This window comes from Lactuca virosa, chromosome 7, assembly GCF_052849685.1.
Source record: "Lactuca virosa cultivar CGN04683 chromosome 7, Lactuca_virosa_CGN04683_v6, whole genome shotgun sequence".
NCBI lineage: Eukaryota > Viridiplantae > Streptophyta > Magnoliopsida > Asterales > Asteraceae > Lactuca > Lactuca virosa.
This window is the reverse complement of record NC_136432.1, coordinates 153,583,487-153,605,831: the sequence shown is the minus strand read 5'-3', so window position 1 is coordinate 153,605,831 and position 22,345 is coordinate 153,583,487. Positions and strand designations below refer to the sequence as shown.

Genomic DNA, 22,345 nt, shown 5'->3' with positions numbered 1-22,345 from the left:
TACAATCTCGATTTACTTAGTAATCAACAGAAAATAATTATCATTAACACATAAGGTTCTTGTAACAATCTTAGCATGATAAATAATCAATTAAACATAATCCAAAGCCACTAAATCAAACCATAATCATAAGATCATCTACTCTAAATGAAAGTAGGGTGTTTAGCCCATGACTTTAGTAGAAACAATCATAAAAACGAAATTCAACATTGCAAACATGATGTAAACAAAGGAATTAAGTAAAGTAGATGTGATTTTGCCTTAGATCTCTTCAAATAAAAGCTTCTAGTCGAATTATGTAATCCACAGCTCCTAGGGATGTCTCTGGCCTCCAAAAGTCGATAAAAACTCCAAGCATTTGTTAGGTTTTCGAACAGAAATGATCCTTAAACAGATTCTGAAAAACGGTGCAACATGGCGTGTTCTAAGACCTAACACGTCGTTTTCTTCATTAAAAACGTGTGTACGACAAAACACTATTCCATCGGGATTTCTCATCTCAACACGTCGTGTTAAGGGATAACACACCGTGTTCTTCTCTAATTTCTCTTTTTCTTCAAAATCCAAGATCCAAGCTTCCAAATGCGAATTCCGCTTCCTTTTTCTTCCGATCATGTCTTTGTTGTTGTAAAAGAAATTTTAAACTAATTAAGTACCTTTTATTCAATATTTGAGACAAATGCAACATAAATTATTAAGATAATGCATGAATTTATATGATTAATTATTCCAATATCAGTTTACCTTGTGTGGTTTATTAGGAGGTGTATAGCACCCTGTCGTTGGTTGTGTGAGTTGTTAGTTGTTGTCTATCTCGACAAGGTGAGTCTTCTCACTGTACTATGTAGGGTTGGGTCTTTTAGTCGAAAGATTATTTAAGTTTTGTTGCATGTAATTGTATTCATGAAGTAGTTAGCTTACATTAGTAGGAGTTTTTCAACAGCTGATAGCAGGGTGAGGTGGGGACCCTAGGAGAGCCTAGGAAGTGCTTTAATGTGAATGGTGCGTTGTTTAGGGGGTTTCAAGAGTATGATTATAAGAAGGTGACTTATTTGATTCAGAGTGATTCTTAAGGAAAGTATGTATAGGTGTGAAAGGTAGTATTGGGCCCGTACTACTGAAAGCACAGGATCTGTACTCGAATCAAGTAAAGTCGCGAGGATTCTAAGAAGATTGTAGAATGAGAAATTCTTCGGGTATGTTTTGATCATTTGTATGGTTGCCTTTCAGTATGGTGATGGGCACTTGTGCAAGAGGTTTTGGTTTGGGTTCGGGTTCAGGCTCTGGTGCAGAGCCAGTTGATGAGAGGATATACGAGTTCGTTATGTCTGAGATCGTTCGCGGTATTTTAGAGGCGACTCTTGTGATGTTTTGTACCATCAAGAATGGGATCATGGAGCTGCTGGATGATCGAATTAGGGCTTTTCATGCAGAAATTGCGGCTGGTCATATCGGGGCACAAACTCTCTCCTTCAAGGAGTTGAAGGCTTGTAGAGCCCCAAAGTTCTTCGAGAAGAAGGACCTTATTTCCACTAGACAGTGGATTTTTGACATGGAGAATGCTCAGCGGACGAGTTTCTACCCTGATGGATTGAAGGTAGGAGGAGGTTGGTTATACCTTGGAAGCTAAGGGTGTGGCAGCCATGTCTTGGACAAATGTTGTGATGAGATTCAGGACAAAGTTTTCACATGCCATTGAGGTGCAACAGTTGGCGAGGGAGTTTCAGGACCTTCACCAGACGAAAGAGACTGTGGCTGAGATCACCGCCAATTTCAGGGAGAGGGCTTTACTGGTTCTGCAGTATGTTGCGGATAAGAAGATGAAGAAGACCAGGTACTATGATATGTTGAGGGATGATATTTGGTAGTTTGTAAATCTGTCGAGTTACAAGACATTGGAGGATATGATTTCCAGAGCCCTGGGAGCGGGAGATTGAGTTAGAACTTCGGAGAAGAAGAAGTTAGTTTCGGTTCAGACAACAGAGGGTTCAACAAAGAAGTTCAAGACTTTCGATTCACGAGCTAGAGGCTAGCCGGCTCGGGGCCATTACGAAAAGTGTGGGAAACCGAATGATGAAGTGTGTCTATCAGGAGGTATGGGCTGCTACAAGGGTGGTGGGATTGATCATATCACCAGGGATTGTCCTCATGGATCGAGTTTGATTTGCTTTCACTGCAACCAGACGGGCCACAAGAAGGATGACTACCGGATACCTTAGAGTGTAGTATCGAGGGCACCTGATCCAGCTACGTTGAGGATTATTGATGGCCACGAGGGCAGGGTAATAAATCGAGCGTTTCAGCAAAAGGCCGAGGATGCTCGAGTTCCATCAGATGTTGACATTGGTACATATCATATTCATGTCCTTTCTGCTTTATTTATTTATGGTTATTATTATGTGATTATATGTGAGAGACATAGTGTTCGAGGTATTTAAGTCTCCACCTTGGTTGAGGGTTTCCTTATGATTGTTTGGTCATCACTCGAGGGATTTTCATATGCCATTTTGCATACCGAGAATCATGTTTGGAGGGTATTTGGTTGAGCCGGTTTTAAACTTCGAAGGGGAAGACGTCAGCGAATGATAGTTTGAACCATAATTGGGGGAGAACTAGGTGTTCTGTTTGGAGGATTAGTAGTCGAATTGATTTTTATGGTTTCAATGCAATGTGTTCGAGGAAGTTGTAGTGTAAGTATGTTGGATTCTTAAATTCTGGATTCATAGAGATCCTTCATGCTTGCGGGGTAATGAGGGATTGGTCAGACTTTGAGTGTTGGTTTAGTTGATGTCAGGGTCATGCCTTCAGGGTTGTGCGTGTGGTCCTCACGTCAGAAGCTATTAGACTGTAACGCTCGGTTCTTGGTATGCTGCTTGCTTTGTGCTTTTAGGAGTCCTAGTTATCTTTAATTAACTAGTAAACGAATACATTAAGTTACATATTACGATGACTAAATAATTTCAGAAGGTTAAGTTTAGCCCTATTTTGCAGCACTCGTCTAAGTCTAAACGTTGTAGGGTAGAACCTCTCATTCGAAGAATTATCTGGTCTTAGTGATATGTAATGGTATTTGCGATCTAGTTAGGGGGAGATAGCATGGACTTCTTATGCAACTCATGGTGGAGAGTGGGTCGGAGATTACCCTAGGGTACGCCTAGGATGAGACTAGCATGGAGAGAAATAGTAGCAGAAGGGACTTGGTGAAGTCAAGGCAATCCTTGAGGAAAGTACAGATAGATGTGGAAGGTAGTATAGGCCCATACTACTGAAAGCAGAGGATCTGTACTCGAGTCAAGGAGGGCCGAGATAGAACCAGGGAACTTGTAGTGTGTGTGAGACCTCTCGAGGTTATGTATGACCCTGACAATTTTGTGTTTTGTTTTAGAATGGTGGTGACACGTCACATAACAGGAGGTTCAGGGTCTGACTCAGGTTCGGGTACAGGTTCCGAGCCAGTTGATGATGGATTGCGTGAGTTAATTGCATCCGAGATTATGAGAGGCATCCTTGAGTCGACCCCGGTGATTTTCGGGTCGATCAAGGATGGTATCATTGAGCTGATGGAGGATCGCCTTAGGGTATTTAGGAGTGACATGGCACTGAGCCAGTTTGGGACTCGCACACTCTCCTTCAAGGATTTTCGGGGATGTGGAGCACCAGAATTCCACGGGGTGAAGGACCCCATAGTGTCCAGGAGATGGATTGCAGACATCGAGTCTGCACAGTTGACGAGCTTCTGCCCTGAAGGGTCGAAGGTCAGGTATGCTGTTGGTTTTTTGAGAGATAGAACTAGAGACTGGTGGGAGGCAGTTAGTGACACTTTGGGAGCCTCAGCCGTGGAGGCTATGACCTCGTCGGACTTTGTGACCAGATTTAGGGGTGAATTTGCACCAGCGGTGTGATGGGTTTTGAGCATTCTAACACTCCTATGGTGTACATGCAACCCTAGAAACCTTGGATCTATGTTTTCTCTATTATACATGCAAATATGATTTTCCAAGCTTCTCATCCTAACTAACATATCATGGGGAACTTGTAATATAAAACTTAGTGGGATGACATACCTTTTTCTTGTGGTTGATTCCTTGGAGATTCAAGAGCCTAGCACCAATAATGTGGATGCCTCAAGTGGAATCACAAATCACCAAAACACCTTGGAAAACTTGAGAGAATAGTAATCACACTAGAAATCGGCCTACTCTTGTTTACTCACACACTAGTGCCATTTCATGTGCCAAATACCTCTTTATATAGTATGGAGGATTAGAGTTACATTCATGTAAACCCTAATACCCATGACCTTTCATTTCCATAGGATCCATGGGTTAAAACTCCATGGACTATCCATGCAAGTTTAGCCCAACCTAAATGAACTTGGCCCATTCTATATATATATATATATATATATATATATATATATATATATATATATATATATATATATATAAGAGTCCATATTTAATTAGTCCTTTTGATCACTAAATTAATTCTAAATTAATTCTTGAACAATACTAATTAAATAATATGATTTCATATTAATATATTATAACTTATAATATATTAATAAACCATAGACATACTATTCTCAAAAGACTATCCATACAAATTGTTCCGATGAAGTGCAACCCAAATGGACCATGCTACTCTCGGGTCGAGTACATACCAATAATAGTTATGGGCTTAGACATCTAATCCAACAGTCTCTCACTTGGATAAGTCTAAAACTATTATTCAAGTATGACTCCAAGATCCCGACTAGCAATCGTAGCTCTTAAAGCCGCTGCCGAACTCTGAGCTAGTCAAATGACGTGTCCATTAGATAAGGGATCATATATTCCTCCATTCTAGATATCATATGGACTGAGACATGGATTATAATCATTCTCTCTGTCCATTTGTTGTTTCCCGATTTCCGATTTATGACGACTGACTAATTGAACAAATCAAATCAGTCCAGGCTTGGCGAAGCACTTAGGGGTGTCATCACTAAATCATCGAGGGCCCCACAAATATCGCTTTTATCCCTCCAAGGGTAAAAGGAAGGGATAAACTTCGACCCAAATGTTCGCTTGTACTTACTCATCAAATTACACATAACGATATGTTTTATAACAACCAAGTTACTGGTTGCGTTTACATATGCCAATGTGCAACAGACGCGCAACTACAACTCACACGTCTCCGTTTGAATATTATAAGATATTATCGTCTCATGATCACTCGTGATAAAATCCATGAAGTGATTCAAATGAGCGTGGGTTTAATCCAATACTCGAATCTCATTCCAGGAGCACTCATGAATGTTGCATCAACTTTTGCTATGTCTAAACACTTTAGACATCTACAAGCCCAATTCATGACAGTCTTAATGCATACCTACTTCCAAAGTATGATTGACTGTGGAGAGTTTGAATAACCTAGTTATTCGGGAAGTCAAAACATGCAAAGTGAAACACAAGAATAATCGAATCCAATATGGTCTCAGAAGTTATGAATATAAATAAAACACCTTTTATTTATCACCATATTGATTACACATTATTCATTGCATAATGTTTCGATTTATCAACTTAACACTTGAATTAAAACAATAGTTGTCTCATGTTCCAAGCATGCACACTATGTTTTCTAAACAATAGTTATGCCATACTCCAAGTATGCACACTATGTTTGTCTATGATCCTTACTTTGTGAAATAGATCAATTGAACATGATTCCAATGATGCTCATTTCACAATCCCAAATTCTTATCGTAAATGTAAGAATTCCAAATTCCTGCCATTTACCGAAATCTGTTAGATTCTAAACTTATATGCATTGATCCTCTTGTAATGACTATGCACAAAGTCACAAAGACTTGGCAACAAACATTACAAAGTATTCCAATGGAGATCAATTCCATGGAAAGGAAGTCTCATATTCAAAGTACATTCCTTTGAACATCCTTCTTGCATTAAGTTTTCTAATCTTACACATATTGAAAACTTTCACCTATGGAGACATTTCCATATTCCCATTTTGACTATCACTTCTGAACAAGAGTTGCCTCTTTTCAGAATATGTCAATATGGTCCTTCCAAAAATTTACACCATACTTCCAACTGTCCATGAGCAACCAATCTTTGGTAAACCTCAGATTGTCCTCGACAATTGCTTAATCATTTTAGTCATATCCAATTCTAGACCTTTCCCCCTCTTAATGCCCTAGGCATTTGGAAAATTTAGAAAGGATAAATATTATGGCACATGTGATCGATCCTATACCCAAAGCATATGGGACACGATTCATGATGTCTCACATAAATACATGATCCTAGACCAGTCTTTTGCTACAATATTTTTTATTTGCCAAGTTTTCATAATTCGACTATAAAGAGGGATGCCGTAATCATAATCGAATTTTGAGAACGTAATATATATAGAATTTCTTTATGTTGAACCATTCCAACATAAAATTCATATATATATATATATATATATATATATATATATATATATATATATATATATATATATCATTGACTAAAGATGATTAAAATCTCAATCTAAGCTTTTAGAATTGAAATGAAGTATAATTTCCTCTCCCTTAATTATAGAAAAACAACTTTTCAAACCATGCAGAGTCACGAATTGAGACTTTTGTTTTCTATAATGAACACTTAACATAATAATCATGCTCCCACTAACATGATAATTATTAGCATAACACTTATGCTCCTACTAGCTTTGACATGTACTCAGAAATCAGCTGGACTTCTAGAAATCAATACTTTGTTGACTTTCTTACCAAAGTTCAGATTTCTGATACGAGATGCTTTGATAAGACTTTATCAAAATCATACACCTTTCCTTGGATAGCTCACATGAGTGTCTAAACAATTTTAGAACTATGAAAGGGGTATGCCGTAATCATAGTCTCAAGTGTTTAGACCTTTGCCATTTCTCACAATTCGAAATATGAAGAGGGATGCCGTAATCATAACCGAATTTGAGAAATGCAAGTATCACAATTGCTAACTATTTAAAATCTACTTAGTGAAAGCGTTTCCTCACCATCATTTTCATGAATCGGAGAGAAACCTTATGACACTTAGATTTTATGGTGTATGTGTTCCTATCCATGTGAATTTGTCATAACCATAATCATAAGACAAGGTTAGTGACAAATCCAAACTCATATGGACTGAACTTGTTCAATCCTAATTTCTTGCCACCTGGCAGCACACGAGCCTACCATTGCTTCCAAGTAGTTATGCAAACAACTGAGAACTCATAGAACTCACATGCATAGTCAACTTTAACTGGAATGGACACATAAACAAGAATATGTCAACACGATAGGTCACACACCTCAAGTCGTGTGCTAGTGTTTAACAATAGGTTTATTCTTGATTAGTTCTTGAAACTTGTCAAGATCTTTAAGACTCCCACTGACCTCTTGACATATATGATTCACTTTGTCAAGGAACATTACTTGACAAACCAATATTCAAGAGTTAGTGCGGATTCTAATCAAGACAAACACTTTACACAATTGGCCTTAGTTGGTCTTTGCTTTATCCAAAACATCACAACTTACCAATTTCAAATGTACAAGAGTAGAAAACCTTTTACTCTAAATTTGATAAGTGTTTTAAACATTTCTTAAGATATGTCACTCAAGTTACAATCTTTGAGTATGACTCTAAGAATTGTTTTGGAACGAAGTACGACTTATCTTCTTGATTTAACCATTTCAACAATTCATGATTCCTCTTCTAAGCCATAGGAATGCACTAAGATGTCCTTAGAGGATCAATTGTGATGTTGTTTCTTAATCATTAAGATGATCATAAAACATGATACTAAAGTACTCTCCCATCTTTTCAGATTTGAGAAACTTTTTATCTTTCTGCCTAATTTGATTCTTCCCATTCATTCTACCATACATTGAAACTTTTCCAATATTTCAGAATTATACTTAAACTTATAAGTATAACCATTTTTACTAAACTTTAGCAAATCATGACGAATAGTCTTATCGATCTTTGTGGTGGACTTGACCAGTGCACAAGAATGTATACTCGATCCCTTAGTCCTTCACTTGACTCACATATACATGTGAACAAGGAATTAGTCTTAATTTTCCAAAGATGAAAATTCTCATTCATCATACAATACAACTTGCATGATTCCAATTTTCGGTCCAATTGAGACTTGGGTGATGAGAATCTTCCTTATTTGGTAAATTTAGACACTACCACAAATGAAAGAATCAAATTCATATTTTCAATATTGCTAGAAACATACAAACATCAATTTTTCATAAATGCCATTGCAAGGAGATATAAAACAAAAACAAAAACAAAATTTTATTTATTTATAAAATGCGGAAAAACTTTTCCTTACAATGCAATTATAAGTGAAAAACTATGCTATTACATATTTCCTAGCAATCCATCATAACTCTCAAGCAGTAGCTCAGAAATCCGATCTTCGAACCATGCGATTAAAATCCATCTTCGCGATCAGATTCATCATACTCTTCTTTTAAGCTTCCTTCCCTTTGCTTGATCCTGCCAAACATCAAAATGCAACCTCGTCACATCATGTATTAAGAATCAACAATTAGAAACTTAACAGAGTTAGATAGTAGACTTACCTGAAGCAGAACCATACATTCTGATTAAAATTCTTAGGTAGTCTGGGCAGCTTCGATTCCAATGTCCCTGTCTTTGGCAATAGAACACACAGGCTCACATGGAGCAGTCTCAGATTTGGCCTTTCTCTTATGATCAAAAATTTTGACCATGCCCAATTCCTTTCCTTTAAGAGAAGGAATATTTTCTAGGATTTCCATGTCACCTTGGGATGTAGACCTTCCAATCAGATTTGCTTGACCATTGCGCCAAATCATTGCCGATTTGGCAGCAATTAGCAAATAGGTAAGATCAATTAGGGTCATGTCGTGATCTTTCACATAGTAGTCTTTAACGAACTCACTATATGACTCAGGAAGTGACTAAAGGACCCAGTCAATAGCCAACCTCCTTGGGAAGACGATACCCAACATCTTTGTGTTTACTATCCAATAGGGATTGAGTGATCCTGAACTTTTCAAGTCTTCGAGCTTGTGGGTTAGGAGAATTATTAGAGGAGGTGGAGGAAGATAAGTATGACTTCCATGATCCAATCGCGGGACATCATCTTCATTAGGAAGGCTTTTTTCAAGGGATTTGGGAAGACCATAGTTGTCTGATCTAGACATCTACAATGGGAGAAATTCAAGTTAGTTGATTTAAGTCCTTAATATAACTCCCAATATGAAATATTAAGGCTAGGACCCAACACAATATTTTATAACTTGGAAAAGGGATGCCGTAATCCAAGCTACAAAATATTTGAAGGTAGGCGAATGACGATTCACCAATTTCCACCATGAAAAAAGAAATAGGTATTAGGTTTTAATTGGATTGAAACTTCTAGATCTTTTGAGATTCATTGAACTTTTTAATGGCATGTTTAAATCTCGATTGTGCCCTCTCAAGTTTGTGACTGGGATGCCGTGGATCACAAACAAGGTGTGAATAACCATAAAAATTAACTTGGTACCGTTAATTTTATCACCTAATCGATGTTCCGGTTACCCACACACGCTCCACCGATCTATGATAAACATTAAGTCACCCTTTGCCACTCTTACTAGTCCATGTTAGTGTGCCGGTTACCCACACACGCTCCACCAACGACTTGGTAAGGTACAAAGTGTAATTTCATGGGTTAGCACCATCTTCACATTTTCCTAAAGTAACTAAGATTGGGAATTTATAAAAGGTTTAGTTACTTTATATTTATCATTATACTTATAATGAGAATTATAGTCCTTGTCCTACCCGTTCAGCTAATGACCCTCCACCAGTCAAGGAAGCGATGGGTGAGAGTGGACACCCATTAAGCTGCCATTTTATAGGCAACAACCTTATACCCCCCTTATAGACCGACTTCGTGAATGAGGCCTACAAACGGTAAGACTGAATTGCTCTTATACATACATATATATATATATATATATATATATATATATATATTATTAACTTATAATACTATAAAGTATAATGGTTGAATTTTAACTCTTAAAACTCTAGGGTTTGGAATTAAAGTATACATGGGGGGTAACTTTACAAATTCCAAAACTTGAGGGCAAGTTTTGAACAATTCAAAAAAACTTTTGGAATCCATAACATATGAGTTTAATATGACTTTTAATGACAAGACTCTTGAAAATCCATAACTTGAGGACAAGTTATGGATGTCATAAACCAATTTATGGAAAAAGACTCTTCAAGTTTCTATAACCTATGGCTTTAAAACCTCTTTTGAAGAAAACTTTTGGTTTTCAATAACTTGAGGACATGTTATGGAATCCATTAAAGGCCATTTAGATCATCTAATAAACAAACAAACATGTCAAGAAAAACTATGATCTAGATTAAACTCATATGAACAAAACAATTCAAATCAAACAATTTTCATGTAATTAGCCTAACCATTAAACTAATACAAAACTTGAATCTATTGACAATCATCTTTTGGATTGGATTAGAATGATCATTACCACATCAAAAACTGGTTTATAAGTTCAAAAACAGCTTAGGGTAATGATTCTAGTCCAATTCCAGCCTTAAAAGTCGACAATCTGCACTCTGGCCTCCTACACGTCGAGTGTAAGAACCTACTCGACGAGTAGGATGATTTTGTTCATGGAATCGGTGAGTCCACAGTCCAGACAGCCAGAAAATCGATTTTTTCAGCAATTTGCATCAAGTATAAATGAAAACAAGCCTTGGCTCTGATACCAATGATGGGTTTTGAGCATTCTAACACTCCTATGGTGTACATGCAACCCTAGAAGCCTTGGATCTATGTTTTCTCTATTATACATGCAAATATGATTTTTCCAAGGTTCTCATCCTAACTAACATATGATGGGGAACTTGTAATATAAAACTTAGTGGGATGACATACCTTTTTCTTGTGGTTGATTCCTTGGAGCTTCAAGAGCCTAGCACCAATAATGTGGATGCCTTAAGTGGAATCACAAATCACCAAAACACCTTGGAAAACTTGAGAGAATAGTAATCACACTAGAAATCGGCCCACTCTTGTTTACTCACACACTAGTGCCATTTAATGTGCCAAATACCTCTTTATATAGTATGGAGGATTAGGGCTACATTCATGTTAACCCTAATACCCGTGACCTTTCATTTACATAGGATCCATCCGTTAAAACTCCATGGACTATCGATGCAAGTTTAGCCCAACCTAAATGAACTTGGCCCATTATATATATATATATATATATATATATATATATATATATATATATATATAAGAGTCCATATTTAATTAGTTCATTTTGATCACTAAATTAATTCTTGATCAATACTAATTAAATAATATGATTTCATATTAATATATTATAACTTATAATATATTAATAAACCATAGACATACTATTCTCAAAAGACTATCCATACAAATTGTTCCGGTGAAGTGCAACCCAAATGGATCATGCTACTCTCGGGTCGAGTACATACTAATAATAGTTATGGGCTTAGACATCTAATCCAACACGGTGGAGATCCAGCAGCTAGCCAGGGAGTTCTTGGATATGAGGCAGAATACTGAGTCAGTGGCAGAGATTACCGCCAAGTTCAGGGAGAGGGCATTAGTGGTGCCTCAGTACGCGGGTGATGAGGAGATGAAGAAAACCCGGTACCATGATATGTTGAGAGCTGACATTCGAAAACATGTCAGTTACTCTGCATGCACGACCTTGGAGGACATGATAGCCAGAGCATGGGAGAGGGAGATTGATATAGAGCACATCAAGAATCGGAAGGCGGAGGCTGGGAAAACGACTGGGGTTTATGGGAAGGAACCCAATGGATTCAACTCGAGGTCGAAGGTCTTACAGGGCCGGATCCGCTGTGGGAAATGCGACAAGACACATGAGGGAGTTTGCAGATTGGGGGCATCGGGTTGCTATAAGTGCGGGAAGCTCGGACACTTTGGCAGGTATTGTACTGCCCCTACCCCCACCATTCAGACATCAAACCTGATTTGCTTCCATTGCAATTAGTAGGGCCATAAAAAGGCCAACTGCCCGAGATTGACATCAGGAGCGCCAATGGCGGCGCCAGCTCCAGCGACCCTGCGGATCACAGATGGCCGACAGGGCAAGTCAGATGCTCCAGTGGTGAGGAGTCGAGCCTTCTAGTTGACCGCCGAGGAGGCGCGTGCCACGCCGGATGTGGTGACGGGTATGTTTCTTCTTCCTATCTTTTGATACATGTCCGTTTTGATATTTATATTCTATGTGTTTGTTTAAGATCGTTCCATGTGAACGGCATCCCAGTACAAGTGTTATTTGACTTGGGGCTACCCGATCATTCGTATCTCTTTCACTCAGCAAGAGGTTTTCTGAGTATATGAGCATGTTGGATTGTTCTTTAGAGGTCGAGATTGAGGACGACTGATCCATCCGAGCGTTAGAGGTTTACAAAGATTGTGTTATGAGGATGTATGGCGAGCGTTACCTCGTGGATTTGGTTCCCATTCCTTTGCGTGGGAACAAGGTCATCAAAGGAATGGATTGGTTGAGCCCTAATGGGGCGGTGATTGACTGTGAGCAGCAGTTGGTTCGTGTCAGGACCCCAGGTAGGGGAGAGTTGGTGATTCAGGGCGAGCGGCTGCAGTGCGGGCCAACTTTGTGTTTAGCAGTGAGAGCTAGGCGCTACCTTTATTAGGGTTGCGTGTGTTATGTCGCCTATGTTATGGGTACCCGGGAGGAGGGTAAGGCGACCGTGAGCGATGTGCCAGTTGTGCGGGAGTACCCAGATGTGTTTCCAGAGGAGTTGTCTGGGATAGCTTCGGAGAGACAGGTGGAGTTCCGAATTGACCTAGTTCATGGTGCGGCACCGATAGCCAATGCACCATATCGGTTGGCTCCTCCCGAAATGCAGGAGCTGTTAGACAAGGGATTTATTAGGCTGAGCAGTTCGCCTTGGGGAGCCCCGATTCTATTTGTGAAGAATAAGGATGGGTCACATCGAATGTGTATAGACTACCGGAAGCTGAATAAGGTAACAGTGAAGAACCGTTACCCACTCCCGAGGATCGATGATCTTTTCGACCAAATTCAAGGGGGCATCTTGGTTTTCTAAGATTGATTTGCGTTCAGGCTATCACCAGATGAGAGTCAGAGATGAGGATGTACAGAAGACTGCTTTCCGGACACGCTATGGTCATTACGAGTTCGTGGTGATGCCCTTTGGGCTCACCAATGCCCCTGCCGTGTTCATGGACCTCATGAACTGTGTATGCAGACCGATGCTGGATCGGCCTGTGATAGTCTTTATTGATGATATATTGGTTTACTCCAAGACGCAGGAGCAGCACTAGGAGCACTTGTGAGAGGTGTTGGATACCCTGAGGAGGGAGAGATTGTACGCCAAGTTCTCCAAGTGCGAGTTCTGGTTGCGCGAGGTGCAGTTTCTAGGGCACCTTGTCAACTAGAACGGTATTCTGGTCGAGCCGGCCAAAGTGGAGGCCGTGATGAGATGGGAGGTTCCGAAGTCTCCATCTGAGATTCAGAGTTTCCTCGGTTTAATAGGCTATTACCGGAGATTCATTCAGGATTTCTCCAAAATGCGGTACCCTTGACCCGACTGACGAAGAGGGCCGCTGTCTTTCGCTGGGGGCCTGAGCAGCAGGAAGCGATTGAGATTTTGAGGCAGAGTTTGTTCGAGGCGTCGATCTTAGCCCTACCAAAGGGCATTGAGGATTTTGTAGTGTACTGTGATGCGTCCATCTCGGGTTTGGGCGCAATATTGATGCATAGGGGGCACATCATCGCCTACGCCTCGAGGCAGCTGAAGCCTCACGAGGCGAACTACCGACGCACGACCTAGAATTGGGGGCGGTTGTTTTTGCCCTCAAGATTTGGTGACATTACCTCTATGAGGTCCGTTGTACCATTTACACAGATCACAAGAGTTTGAGGTACCTGATGGAACAGCCAAATCTGAACATGAGACAGCGACGGTGGTTGGACGTGGTGAAGGATTACGATTGTGAGATCCTCTACCACCCGGGGAAGGCGAACATTGTGGCCGATGCCCTTAGCCGCAAGGCATTTACAACCCCGATTAGAGACATCTACCTGAGGATGACAGTAGTGACTCCACTTTGGGAGCAGATCCGAGAGGCCCAACAGGAGGCTATGAAGGAGGAACACCGAAAGAGTGAGCGTATCGTGGGCCAGGTTTCCTCCTTCGACTATGTTAGCCGCGGGCTGTTGACACTCCACCGTAGAGTGTGGGTTCCATATCATGGGGGTGTGTGCCAGGTTCTGTTGGAGGAGGCGCACAAATCCAGATTTTCTATCCATCTCGGGGCGACGAAGATGTATAGAGATCTTCGTCCTGATTACTGGTGGCCCTGCATGAAGCGGGATGTAGCCTGGTACATTGAGAGGTGCTTGACTTGCAGGAAGGTCAAGGCCGAACAATAAAGACCTCACGGCAAGACGCAGCCGCTGGATATCCCTGTGTGGAAATGAGAGGATATTACTATGGATTTCATCACATAACTTCCGAGGACGGCGCATGGAGTGGATTCGATTTGGGTCATCGTGGATCGGTTGACCAAGAGTGTCCATTTCATTCCGATTCATGAGAGCATTTCAGCCGAGAAGTTGGCCGACATCTACATCAGAGAGGTAGTAGCTCATCACAAGGTGCCAGTTTCTGTGATTTCTGACCGAGACATACGATTCACTTCCAGATTCTGGAAGAAATTTCATGACGAGATGGGTACTCGTCTGCACTTTAGCATGACTTTTCACCCGCAGACGGATGGTCAGAGCGAATGGACCATCCAGACCTTGGAAGATATGTTGCGGGCGTGCATTCTAGACTTTGGTGGTAGATGGGATACCTACCTTCCATTGGCAGAGTTTTCCTACAATAATAGCTACCACGCCAGGATCGACCGTCCTCCATTCGAGATGCTATATAAGAGGAAGTGCAGAACCCCGATATGCTGGGGTGAGGTTGGACAGAGGGTCATGGGGAGTACCGAAGTGGTACTCAAGATGACAGAGAAGATCCAGCAGGTCCGGAGTAGTCTCCAGACGACCCAGAGTTGGCTGAAGAGGTACGCCGACAGACGCCGATCAGACCTAGAGTTTTAGGTAGGGGATATGGTCCTCCTAAATGTGTCACCTTGGAAAGGTGTCATCTGGTTCAGGAAGCGGGGCAAGTTGGACCCCAGATACATTGGTCCATTCAGGGTATTGGCCCGAGTGGGCCGGGTTGCGTATCGACTGGATCTGCCGGCGAAGCTTAGTCAGATCCACAACACCTTTCATGTCTCCCAGCTGCGGAAGTGCTTAGTGGACGACTCCGCAGTCGTGCCTTTAGAGGATATTCAGGTGGATGACAGCCTGAACTACATAGAGCGACCGGTAGCCATCCTCGACAAGAAGACGAAGGATATGAGGAACAAGAGGGTGGAGTTACTGAAGGTGCAGTGGCAGCACCGCAAGTGCTCGAAATGGACATGGGAGCTGGAGGAGGAGATGGGGGAGCACTACCGAGATCTATTTCCAGACGCAGCAGACTTCGAGGACGAAGTCTAAGATAATCGGGGGAGATTTGTAACGCCCGGTTCCTGGTATGTATTTAATTAATAATTTATTCACCTTAGTACAAAAACTCGATGAGTTGGAGGCCCCTAACTCGTCGAGTAGAGATGGATTTGGGACGCGAATTATGAACTCTACTCGACGAGTTGAGGAGCCTCAACTCGACGAGTAGGACTGGCATAATGAAACCCTAATTGTCAAGGTTTTGCACCCTATTTAAACACCCTAACCCCATAACCTTGCCTCATTTACAGCCTCCATCGTCCCAAACCCTAGCTACTAAACCCTAATACACTTTTGAGAGTTTTGAGCCATCCTTGGTGCATTCTTTGTGGTTTTAAGAAGAAGATACTTGAACAAGGAACAAGGAACAAGGAAGTGTTGGAGAAGAGTAGATCCAAAAGTCTAGCTTCATTTCTGGTTCATCAAAGGTATAAAGATCCTACCTTGTCTATTATATGCTTAGATCTAGTTTTAGGGCATTTTCTCCATATTTTGGTCCAAGAATGTTAGCTTTTGGGACTTGGACGTCCCAAGTGAATACCCTTTTAGATCTAGGGTCTAGATGGGCTTTTATGGCATAAAGGTGCAAACTTTATGGCCATTGAAGCCCCATGCAAGCTTTAGAGTATCATTTTGGCCTTTTAAGCTCCAAAAGGCCATGCATGGAGAGAAAGTCAGAGACTTTACGTGTTCATCTAGTCTCTAAGGTCCAGATCTTTGTTTGTACACCCTATCATGTGGTATTGATGGTTTTTGGATCAAGATCTAGGTCTTAAAGAGTTAGGGTTTGAGCTAAACCCATTAAGGAAGGGTATTAACGGATAAAGTTGGACACTTTACCCTTAAAAGGACATTTTCAGTATGTATATGAAGTATGGAGATTAGATTTGAAGGATAGGAGCTTAATCTATTAAGAAGGGCTTAACAGACTGAAGAACTCGACGAGTTCATAGGGGAACTAGACGAGTTGGGTCGGGGTGTCCCAATTCTATTGATGGGAGAAACTCGACGAGTTCGTGAAAGAACTCGACGGGTTGGATCGCGATTTAAGGGTTTGTGATTTATGGAACTCGGTGATTTGATGGACCAAATCAGCGAGTTGAGTCAACCCAGAATGTTGACTTTGACCAGAACGTTGACTTTGACCCGAATGTTGACTTTGACTTGGACTTTGACTAAAGTTAACCCTTAAGGGGTGACGAGTATGGAAAAGGGAATTAAAGGAAATCTTCTATGTATAGGGGCCTGAGTCGGGTGATATCTAAAGCCGGAGTTTTTGCAGCTACTTCCAGTTATCGAGGTGAGTTACCTTCCAATAGAAGTGGGTCTAAGGCACCAATACCGACCCACTAGTAGGATATTATAGTAGAGATGATTGTCTTTGTGATAATTGTCTGGTATGCCACTACCTGTTCTGCTTTATGTGCTAGTATGCTATGATATTATGTGATAGTGGTAGGAGGGGTAGGATAGACCCCGTTACCGGTCGAAAGGACCGAAGGGGTAGGCCAACACCCTGATATGCTAGGCAGTATGTGACTTATGTGTTTATGTAATAGAATGATATATGGTAGTAGTAGGGGGTGAAATAGTCCCCGGTACCGATCGAAAGGACCGAAGGGGTAGGCCAGCACCCTGATATGCTAGGCAGTTACCGGTCGAAAGGACCGAAGGGTTAGGCCAGCACCCTGATATTCTAGGCAGTTACCGGTTGAAAGAGACCGAAGGGGTAGGCCAACACCTTGATATGCTAGGCAATTACCGATTGAAAGATACCGAATGGGTAGGCCAGCATCCAGATATGCTAGGCAGTATGTGTATTGTATGGTATGTGGTATGATGGGGGAACTCACTAAGCTTTGTGCTTACGATTTACAGTTTTGGGTACAGGTACATCCTCTTCGAAGGGAAAGGAGCCGACATGATCGCAGCACATCACACCACGATTTTCCGCATTATGATGTTCTTGGGATTTGTACTCTGAAATTATTATCCTATGACATGTTTTGAGACATATGACTTATGAGTTTTTATGATATGCAGTAAACTTGATGATGTTTTCAATAACCTGCTTTATGAATTGTCAAATTAAAAACAAATTTTTTTGGTCTTGGATTTTGGGATGCTACATAGACGAAGATCTCATTGTGACCAGTTTTCCCTTTTTGGGACACTGAAGATTAGGTTAAAAGGCACTTGAGCTGCTCAGGTGGAATGTCAGTTGGAGGGTTGGTTAGCTCGCTATACTGACCACTATCTTTAGTAGGGGGAGAGTTATTGTTGATCTATTAACCAACTTCAGGGCGTGGTTGATGCATTTTCGTTTGGGCTTTGTTCAGTAGTAAGGGATCGTTGGATTGGTTATCTATTCATTTTAGATAGTTGGTTTATTCTTTCTTTGTCATCAGTTGAGATTGTTCGAGGATTTTGGAGTTGTATCAGTGGAAAGTGATTTGGATACGTCAATCTTTCGTCGAGTCTAGTAAAGTGTATATCATGGATTTAGGGGTGTATGTACCCTAGGTTGTTTGGTCATGGAGACCTAGTACTTTCAAGCTCAGGTTGCTGGTGGTATTGAGTAGTGAGGTTGTGGGATGCATTAGAAATTTGAATGGTTATGAGGTGGGAAGATTGTAGCTGAATCTAAGTGGGGGAGAATCGTTTGGGATTAATAGGAATATTTCCAGGTGCGAGTCAACTTGCAGTTTCATATTCCAAGGACAAGAGGATAGCCAGTCATGGTTATGGTATGAGTTGAATCTTATGCAAGGAATAATGTTCATTGGTCATTTGTAATCAGGAAAGAAATTTTTGAGGATTCAAGTTATCTCGTACGGAGACATAAAGCATCGAGAGCGACACATTTTGGGTTCTTGGCTAGGTTCAGGTTGAGGGTTGTATGAGAACCTCTCCGCCTGTTCCTTTCTGATTAAGGCTTTGGGGTACGAAGCACAACCCAAAAACCTAATAGGGTCGAGCCAACTAGGGTTCGGATTGTGTTGTTTCTGGCTGAGTATTCTTGTGGATAGTTGGCAAGACCATGAGGTGGGCCCATGGCAATTATGGAAGTGTTGTAAGACTACAGTTTGGCCCGTAGCATTTAATAGGTTGAGATAGGCTTTTGTAGAAGTGTTGTCAGACTACAAGTTGGCTCGTAGAATTCACTAGGTTTAGATAAGCCGTTGTAGGAGTGTTGAAAGACTACGGTCTGGCCTGTAGAATTTATTAGACCGAGTAGGTTGTTGCAGGAGTGGTTGTGAGATTGTGGGAGGGCCACAATATTCATATAAATAGGATAGGTCGTAAGCCAATTTGGGGTCAAGTGTGATCTAAGAATACGATTTCGCCCGTAGGATTTACCTGGAGTGAAACGGACTTGTTATTTCTTGTTGTTGGTTGGGCAATTGTTCTTTTTTTAGACTGGAGGGCGGTTGGAGCCGTGATGACGGACATGCTAGGATATCCTTTACCAGTTAGACTCTTGGTTGGAGTCTCGGGGTGCGACAGTGAGTGGGGTTGTCAGCTTCAGTAATCGGTCGAGGATTCTGTATTCTAGTTTATTAGTAGGACAACGTGGCGTGACACCCTGTTCCGAATCGTTTCCTAATTCGGGGTTGTGACCCGAAGATCGGTTATCATAAAGCTTAGGTCCTGTGGGAAAGAGGGATTTAGACCCATTGGGTGTGGGTAAGGAAAGTTAGATGATCCGAGAGTTCGGTTTATGTTTTGGAGCCAAGGGGTATCTTGGTAAAGTGCCAGTCCGAGCTTTTGTTGAATTTTGAATTTTATTTTGGGAAGTTTTAAGGGAAGGATGAGTTGATAGCAGTGTAGAGCTTCCTGTCACATTTTCGTGGATATAAGGATCGTCGAAATCCGACTTAAAACAAAGAAGATATGGCATTTGAAAGTTTGGAGGATTAGGGGCCAGCCTAGTACGCGGGGCGTACTAGGCAAGGGAGTCGTAGGTGCTCCTTGGAGTACGTTGGGCGAACCAGAGTTACACATGGTGTACTCCAGTCAGACACAAACCCTAATTTAGGGTCTTGGACCCTATTTAAGCTCCTTGGAGTACGTTGTATTCTTCTTGCAATTGACATGGAGTACCATGTCATTAAAAGTCATCATTCCACTTTAAACCACTTGATAGTCCATTTTCAATATATATATATATATATATATATATATATATATATAGAGGCAGGTTCAAATGTTTAAAGTAATTATTGTATTATTGTATGCATAAATGTGGGCCAATCATAATTAAATACAATTTAAATAATTAAATAAATAAACAAGGGTATTTTAGTAATTTGATAAATAGCTACCACAAATAGTCCCTGTAATCACGCTAACATTCACTTGTAACCTAATTTCTTTTTTTATATACAGCAGGTCACCGTCTTCATCGTCTTCCACAAATCGTCTTCATCCCTCCATTCACAATCGAGCCAACCTTCCCTCCCTGATACTTCCGATCATTGTGGCCATTCTCTGCTTCTAATCAGTCGCTGGTCCCAATCGTTGCTTCCCCAGTTGTCGCGCAAACACACACACACATATCATTGCGAAATCGAGGGGCATCGGTGGTGGCAGATCAATCTCAAAGAGGTGGGGGAAAAGCTGGGAGGCTTTACATCGGAAACCTGCCATATGCGATTACTTCTGCAGAATTGTCCCAAATATTCAGAGAAGCTGGCGATGTAATTTCCGAGGAGATAATGTGTGTGACTGTTGGAATTTTTGTATAATTTTTGGGGATTTCCGGTTTCTCGTAACCCTAATTTCCATTCGATCAGATTGTTTACGATAGCATAACAGACAGGAGCAGGGGATTCACATTTATTACAATGGCAAGTGTTCAAGAAGCTAAAGAAGCCATTAGAATGTTTAACGGATCTGTAAGCATTCTCTTCCATTCTTACAAACGAGTTTGAATCCATTTTCATCTCCAGAAATTGGTTAAATTCAGAAACATGATTGCGACTACTGATTTTGATAATATTTTTCAGCAAATCGGTGGACGAACAGTGAAGGTAAACTTCCCGGAGGTGCCAAGGGGAGGTGAACGGGAAGTGATGGGCCCAAAGATTAGAAGCAGTAACAGAGATTTTATCGAAATCCCTCACAAGATCTATGCAGGTAACCTTAGCTGGATCATAACTTCTGAGAAGCTCAAAGATACTTTCGATGAACAACCTGGTTTTTTGAGCACAAGGGTGATCTACGAGAAACAATCAGGGAAATATCGAGGTTTTGGGTTTGTCACTTTTAGCTCTCCCGAGGCTGCAGAATATGCACTTAACGCTATGAATGGACTAGTAAAAGCTTCAAAACTCCCATTATTTGTGCATCTTTCTTCTTCTGTAATCTTTGTTTTATTCATTTCTGGTCTTTTTGATGAATAGGAGGTTGAGGGTCGGCCTTTGCGATTGAACTTGGGAGAAGGAAAAAGAGACGTGTCTCTCTCAACAAGAACAGGAAGAAGTTCTGAGATCAATGTCGATGGGAATGAGATCCTTTCAAGTATTAGCTCCTAATTAGGTGGAAAAAATGTAGTTAGAAGCTTTTAAATATTTGGTTGTTTGATTGTCCGATTTAGGTCAGTGAACTTTTAACTACACATAATCTATTTTTTCACCATCCTCATATTCAACTAGGGCAATGCAATTACTTTAACTTTTATCGGAATTGGAGTTTTATGTGAGAAGTGGGAAATAAGGACTAGTTCTACAGGGTTCCTGTAATTATTTATAGGTTAGAATTAGTCATTTGCCTCGCATTAGTTATGATGTGAACTGAGAGTTCCCTTATAAGTGAATCTTGAATTCCAACAGAATGCATACCGTAACTGAATCTTGGAATTAGTCATTTGCCTCGCATTGTTTTTTACTTTGGATATTTTTCCAACAGAATGCATACCGTAACTGAATCTTGAATTCCAATTCTATCAGAATGGAATCACAAATTCCAATTCTGTTGGAATGTAATATGGATATTTTCTCACTGATTTATGCATTAGATTTGTTTCCACAGAAGCAGCTGATGCTTGAAGAATGGACCATGAAATTGAAAGTGATTCTTAGCAACATTATTCTTTTAGAATGTACTAGTGTCTTTGTTAGATTTTGATGTTTTTTTCCCGATTTGAAAGTTTTTTTAGTTTTATTCTTTAACATTAAATGTAATTCTTAGCAATTGTTACCCGTATTCTATAAGAATTAATATAATTTTTGTTTTAATTCTTCAACTGCTGGTTCGAGAATTTGTTATTTTACAAGAAAAATATGTTCAAGAATATTTTTATTATTTTATGGTTCAAGAATTTTTTTATTTTTGAATATATTCAAACATATTCTGTCAGAATGTCCGAATTGAAAACCTTATAATTCGTAAAATCAGATTTTTAAAATTAATAGAATCTATGATCCCTTAAAATATGCAAACTTCCTTTATTAAATCTATGTTAATTGACTAAAATACCCTTCTAGTTAAATTATATGTTATTTTTCGATTATTTTTAATTCAATAATATGTATTAATCACTTTCTTAAAATAACTAAAATGATTCGCCCATATTTATGTATACAATAACACAATAACTAGTTTGAATAGAATAACCTAAGCATATATATATATATATATATATATATA

At 40.3% G+C, this 22,345-nt stretch overlaps 1 protein-coding gene across 1 annotated transcript; it reads left to right on the top strand.

Moving 5' to 3' along the window:
* The first annotated feature begins 1,231 nt into the window (after nt 1-1,231).
* Nucleotides 1,232-21,231, top strand: LOC145127247 (33 kDa ribonucleoprotein, chloroplastic-like). The gene is made up of 6 exons (XM_079062468.1): nt 1,232-1,597; nt 20,084-20,086; nt 20,200-20,424; nt 20,491-20,592; nt 20,704-21,012; nt 21,100-21,231. The coding sequence occupies exons 1-6, from the start codon at nt 1,232-1,234 to the stop codon at nt 21,229-21,231; spliced, it is 1,137 nt and encodes a 378-aa protein (XP_078918594.1).
* Nucleotides 21,232-22,345: the final 1,114 nt, after the last annotated feature.